This window comes from Onychostruthus taczanowskii, unplaced genomic scaffold (assembly GCF_017590055.1).
Source record: "Onychostruthus taczanowskii isolate IOZ18803 unplaced genomic scaffold, ASM1759005v1 scaffold215, whole genome shotgun sequence".
Classification (NCBI taxonomy): domain Eukaryota; kingdom Metazoa; phylum Chordata; class Aves; order Passeriformes; family Passeridae; genus Onychostruthus; species Onychostruthus taczanowskii.
The window spans coordinates 10,655-17,128 of record NW_024499407.1 but is presented as its reverse complement, the minus strand read 5'-3'; the positions used below and the strand labels follow the sequence as shown (position 1 = coordinate 17,128).

The window sequence follows — 6,474 nt, the reverse complement described above, 5'->3', positions numbered from 1 at the left end:
CCCTGTGTCCCTTTCCGTGTCCCAGTCTCAGTCCCAGCCCCTGTTCCAGTCCCTGTCCCAGTCCCAGTGTCCCAGTCCCAGTCCCAGCCCCTGTGTCCCTGTCCCTGTCCTAGTCCCAGTCCCTGTCCCCGTCCCTGTGTCCCAGTCCCAGTCCCTGTGCCTGTCTCTGTGTCCCTGTCCCAGTCTCAGTCCCAGTCCCTGTGTCCCAGTCCCTGTGTCCCTGTCCCAGTCCCAATCCCAGTCCCTGTCCCAGTCCCTGTGCCTCTCCCTGTCCCAGCCCCTCTGTCCCTGTCCCTGTCCCAGTCTCCCCTCCATGGCGAGGGCCTGGATGATCTTTCAGACCCTTTCCCAGCCCGTCTCTCCTCGGCTCACGCTGTCCGCTCCGCACATGGAGGCGCGGTCCTCTCACAGGACTGTGCTAGCGGGCAGGACGCGAGGCTCTGGAAACCTCCACCCCCGATTTACCGATTTTCGGTAAATTCTCCCCAAAGCCCTGGGGGCGTGGCCGGGGCTGAGGGGCGTGGCCGGGGCTGAGGGGAGCGGGGCGGGGCCTCGGCTGCGCGGGGCGGGGCCGGAAGCACGTGGCCGGACGGCGGGGCCAGGCCAAGGCCATTTCCTGTTCGGCGGGTCCCGGCGCGGCCGGCACGGAGCCCCGGCACCGGCGGGTCCCGGCACGGAGCCCCGACACCGGCCGTGGGCTGGTCAGCAGCCACTCAGTCCGTCCGTCCCGGTACCGAGTGCTGATACCGACTGGGCTCCGGTGTCGGCAGTGAGTGAGTATCGTCCGCGACTACCGGCACCCGGCTCCCCTCGCAGCCCGGCCGGGATCCCGCTCCCCTCAGCCCCGGCCCTGTTCCCCCCGGGCCGGGATCCTGGCCCGGCCTCCGGCTGCGGTGCCCCGGTGCCCTCGGGCAGCAAGCCCGTGCCCGGCGGCCCCGGCGGCCCGGAGAGCCCCGGGCGGTGCCCGGTGTGCGCCCCTCCGGGCCGTCCTGCCCTGGCGTCCCGGGAAAACAGGGTTCGGAAAGGGCCTGTGGGAGGAAAGCGTCTGCCGCAAGGCAGGGAGTAAACGTGGAATGTTCTCTTGTTTTCCAGGTTCGGGTGTGGAAGAGACGTTCCCCTCTTGAAGGTATTGCTGCCGTTAGAAAAGTGCTGGCTTCTTCTGCAGAGCTTTGCTCCTCTCTTTGCACCTCGTTTAGAGAGAGAGCTCTGCACCTCTTTGCACCTCATTTAGAGAGAGAGCTTTGCACCTCGTTTAGAGAGAGAGCTCTGCACCTCTTTGCACCTCATTTAGAGAAAGTCCAGAGCAGTTGTGTCTCCTCAAAGTGCAAATGGGACGAGGACAGGGTTTGCATCTCAGTATTTAGCCAAAAGTCACTGTTAGGTCGTGGAAGATGAGGGCAGAGGCTGCTCCCAGCCCACCCCCTGACACTTCTCCTCTGCAGGCCGGGCAGCCCCAGGTGGCTGCAGCTGCAGTCTCACCTGGGCAGCAGGTGAGGGCTCTGAGAACCACGTGGGGCCCAGCCCGGCTGGAGTCACACCAGCTGCAGAAACAGAGCAGGGGAAGAAAAGCAGTCTCCTGACACTGCCCTCTGTTAATAAATGTATCTTTGGGTAGGTTTTTGTACAGACGTTTAGGTTTGATGTTTTCATATCTTCCCAGATGGGGTTTTCTTTGCAGTCATGAGCTTCGTGGTGATGATTTTCTCATCCAGGCAATGCAGGGTGCAAAAGCAGCTACAGCAGCTGAGCTGAAAGGTTTCATTCACATGCTCTGGGGTTAAATGGCCAGTTTCATACTGTCTGTGCCCTTGCAGTGTCTCAGCAGTCTGAAGCAGCAGGCAGTCTGTGTCACAAATGGAACTCAATTTAAAGCTGCTCCTGCTGTCCTGGTATCTGACCCCGTGTTTAGGTGGACAGCATGGTGATTTTCCTGAAAGAAAATCTTTCTTTCCCCTTTTTTCTGTCCCATTTTGTTGTTGCAGTCTGTAACAGCCTGACAGCAGGGTGTGTTTTGCCTTCCAGGGCAGTAGAGAGCATGTTTGTTCTCAGTGCAGCAGTTATCCAAAAGGGTTAGATTTGGCTGTGAGAATGAGATAAATAAGGAAAGGTTTGGGGCTTGCTGATGGTGTGTGATGGGAACAGTGCACTTGTCTGTGCAATGGAAGAAGGTCTCTGTGCTTTGGTTTGTGTTCAGAGGTTTTTAAGAGCTCTCAGTGTTTGGAGATGAGCAGGAGGAGCTCTGGAAGCTGGGAGAGCAGGAGCAGCAGAAGGGCTGGAGTTCAGCAGTGGGAAGGAGGGGTTGGCAGGGAGAGTGAGGCAGGTGAGCAGGAATGGCATGGGAAGGATGCCCAGAGTCCCTTCTGCCAGTGGGGGAGCCCTGAGCATCCCAAACCTGCTTGGGATTGTGGCTGAGGTGTCTAATTAACTTGTTTGTTAATTGTTTGTTGGCCTTGCTCTTCCTCCCTGCTTTGAGTTCCCAGTGGCACCTCCCCTTTGTCTGCCTGGTGCTGCTGCCACTCCTGCATCACCTGGGGGATGTCAGGTTTCTTGTGGCCCAGGTGAAAAATGCTGGCAGGCAGTTTTTGAAAGTTATCCCTGTCGATGCCAACTGCAGCCATTTGCAGTTTTGTTAATGGTTAGAAGGAGCTCAGATAGATGTCTGAGATTTTTTAATGTCAGCATTGGTAGCCCTGTACTTGGACTTGAAGGTGGTCCTTACTTTGGGGGTACCTGAGAGGCAGTCAGGTGCTTCTGAGGAAGGTGTGCTTGGCTTCAGCTGGGAGTGCAGCTCCTCTCCATGGAGGGATGGGTTCTCCTGTTGCCAAGGGTTTGAAGTTTGGGGTTTTTTTTAATTAAGGTAGGGTAATCTAGTTCCAAAGTAGGATGTGTGAGTGAGCTGTTGCTCCCTGCAGCCTGTCAGATCAGGTAGTCTCTGCAGGACCAATATTTGTAATGTGCTCTGCAGACTCAGAGGTGAGGAGTGTCTTTCTGATAGCCCAGCTGGAAGCAGGGTAGGTGTGGCACTTGGAGGTGAGCACAGCTGAGGGAACAGGGGCCCTGGGGATCCCTTCCAGCCAAAACCCTGCTGTGGTTCTATGGAAAGGAGTGTTTGCCCATAGTCTAAACTTTTCACTGGCAAAAGGAAACCTGAAGTTGCAGTCAGGTCTTTCTCTGAGTTACCTCTGTGAGACTGCTTCAGTTTGACAGTCTGGAAAACAGCCAGAGTTTGTTGAGCTTCTCTTCCCTGTCCTTGAGGCTGTGTGTGTGCTGTGGTGTGGGATTCCTGACATGGCTGTTTCCCTTTCCTGGGAGGAAGGGCATGGCTGTGAGGGTGAGCATGGTGGGCAGCAGGTGCTCAGGCTCTGTTGTGGTGCTGATGTTGGATGTTTCTTCTTTCCCAGTGGCCTGGTGTGCATCCTGAGCAGGAAGAGGAGCCCTTGGTTATCCCAGCCACGAGTGGACCTGGGAGGAGGAGGAGCTGTGCTTTGACCTTGTGAGAAGCATGGATCAAAGTGAGTGCATATTGCTGCCTGTTTGTGCTGCTGCCTGCCCTGTGAAGTGTCCATGAGTCAGCTCCCTGGATGCTTGGGAGACACCAGTGTTGCTCAGTTTTTAGCACTGGTCACTGCTTACTGTGTGTGACTGTCCCCTGGGGACAGAAGGGCAGGGAGGAGTACTTGGGTTCTGTTTTGGAGCTCACTAAAAACATCTGCAGGAGGATGTGTTACTTTCCTACATTGCTGAAGGCCTCTTCTCACACCTCATAGCCACATGTTAATATTGTGAATGTGCTTGATTGGAGCTCTGTTCTCCCTGTGTGGGTGGGAACAGGCTCCAACCTGTTTGAAACAGGGACCCCCTGTGAAGTTGACAAAAATGTTGAAGTTTGGGACCTTCATTTGGTCTGTTACATGTTTTTCTAGCTACAGCCATTCTGGTGCCTTTGCATTTTCCTTCCTTTCTACAGCATCTAAAGTAGGTAGTGGTGTAAAGTAGGTTTATTGTCTCTACTTCCCGCCTTGTTCTTTCACATATTTAGCAGATCAGGTGTTATGTTTGCTTAGGAACCTGGGTAAGAGCAGAGAGGAACCTTTGGGTTCTTCAAATGCCATTGTCACACAAGCTACATCTGTACACAGCTCACAAACCTGAACTTCTGTATGTGTGTCCAGCTAAGTGGGTTTAAACAGTCCCATGCAACTCTTCCTCACCAGCCAAAAAGCTGAACTTCATCTGGCAGTTTTCATGTCTAGAAAAAGCTGGATGACTTCCATGGGAGCAGCTGTAATGCAGAAACACAGACAGACTTTTAGAGGGAGCGTCCCGTGTCCTATGCTCCGTGCTTCATGTGGTCATAACACAAAGTAAGGTCGTCTCTCAAGGAGGCAGGGTGACTTTAGAACATCCCTGAATATCCAGATGTAAAATCCCAGTCTGGCAGGGGAGCAGGCTGTGAGCTCTGGACTCACTCACCCCTGGGCTGAGGTGGGAAGGAGCCTCGGGCAATTTCAGCCCTGCTTTAAAGCGGAGGGACCTGGAGCTCAGGGCTGTGCCTAGCTGAGGTTTGGAGGTCCTCAAGAATGGAGGCTCAGCAGCCTTTGTGGGCAACAGAGTTACATTTAAGTGAAATTCCCCGTATTTTGTTATTTTGTGTCCATTTCCTTTCCAGTTCTTGCTGGGCGGTGCTGTGGTCGTTCTGTCTTGTTTATTCCCGTTGCCCCGTTGGGTGTTTGTGAGCCTGGACAAAGCCTGGGTAAATCCTTCTGAGCTTCCCCTCCCTGTGCAGCAGCAGTCCCAGCCTGACCTTTGAGGACAGGTGTTCCAATCCCTCAGTGGCTTTAGTGGCTCCTTGTGCACTCACTCCAGCCTGGAGGGCCCAGGAGTGCACAGCACACTGGGTGTGGGCTGTGAGCAGCAGGTGGCCTCCCTGGGGTGGCAGGGGAGAGCTCAGTAATGCCCCTTTCAGAGGCCACAGCAGTCCAGCTGAAGTAGTAGTGATGGTTGATGCAAATGCATCCTTCAGTAGCTTTTGCTGTTCCACATTGGAGCACGGGTGGCTATTGAACCTGCTCAGTTTGATGGTCTGTGTGCAGAGCTCTGCTCTCCTGACTCACCTCAGACTCTCCTCTCAGACTCACCCGAGCAATTTCAAGAAGACCAAAGGTATCAGTTGAAGGCTTATTTTGGATATATGACCATTCTGATGTTACTGTTTGATTTTTTTTTTTTTTTTTTTGTAGACTCAGACTCCTTGCTTTCCAGAATATTTACTGGGTATGATGATCCTGAGAATGCTGAAGTGTATGAAGATGAACTTTATCCTGAGGAGTCATCCAGTGAGCAGAGTGTTGATAGTGAGGTGGAGTTTCATCTCTACAGCCAGATCCACTACTCCCAGGATCTTGGAGAAATCAGCACACTGGAAAGGGATGAAGAAGCTGATGCTGGAGAAGCCGTGGGTCAAAGCTCAGGTCTAACTGAGAAAGAGGATGAAGATGAGAACCTCAGTGAGCTCACTGATGGTGGTACTCAGCTCACAGAGGAGCCCGAGGTCATCGTCCTGTCTGACACCCCAGATGAAGACAGCATCTACAAAAGCAAGGCAAAGAGATCAAGATGCCCTTCAGCTCAAGGGAAAGCGCACACCCAGCCGGTCTCCTCCACACCAAAGCACACCAGAGCTGCGGGACGTGATGCCCTGTGTCCCCCTGGGTCTGCTGTGGGCACACCAAGGCCGAGAGGCAGCAGCAGTGGCAGGCCTGCCCCAGTCCTTGCTGCTGGACCTCAGGCCCCCCAGGATGTGCTGGTGATAGGCAGCAGCTCGGAGGAGGAGAGCTTGGTCTCTGACAGTGATGACATCGAGAGCTGGATGCTCCTGGGAGCTGGTGCTGATGACAGGGATGGAGACATCATGCTGAACCTCGAGGGCTGTGCCACTCCTGTCAGGAAAGGTTAGTGCTTCTTATTGCCGTGTTTGTTCTGGTGTGGGGACAGCAATTTGTCTGCAGTGACGCCGGTGTCAGTACTTGAAAGATGAACAGAAAGCAAGCGAGTTCCTGGCAAAGCTGTGGCAAATGAAATGGTCGTTATTTGTTCCATTTCAATACCTTTGTTTCAGCAGCGTGGCATGTGGAAGGAAAAACAGCATTTTTCCTGGTAGAAATTCAGAAGGAATATCAGAGTGATTTATACTGTGAACTTTTCAACCTTGCCATGTATTTTGTGGTTTTGAGAGGGTATAAGAGGTTGCTGTGTGCCAGACCAGAGACCTTTCAGCTCAGGACAGGGATGAGCTGTAGCAGGAAGGAAGCAAGGGGCAGAGGGGAGACCTGAGCATTTCCCCTGCCTGAATTCAGCAGGTGACTGCCCCCTCTGCACTCTTGACAGTTTGGGCTGTTCATCTGCAGTTGGCTGACTTTTCTCATGTGAATTCTGCCCTGAATTCGGAGAGGTTTCTCCCCAGGCACTGAAGTC

General features: G+C 53.9%; 1 protein-coding gene across 1 annotated transcript; it reads left to right on the top strand.

The window, feature by feature from the left end:
* The first annotated feature begins 630 nt into the window (after positions 1 to 630).
* Positions 631 to 5,956, top strand: LOC121335963 (zinc finger CCHC domain-containing protein 7-like). Its single transcript, XM_041404572.1, has 4 exons — positions 631 to 773; positions 1,093 to 1,126; positions 3,402 to 3,512; positions 5,241 to 5,956. The coding sequence occupies exons 3-4, from the start codon at positions 3,503 to 3,505 to the stop codon at positions 5,954 to 5,956; spliced, it is 726 nt and encodes a 241-aa protein (XP_041260506.1). The 5' UTR covers positions 631 to 773; positions 1,093 to 1,126; positions 3,402 to 3,502.
* Positions 5,957 to 6,474: the final 518 nt, after the last annotated feature.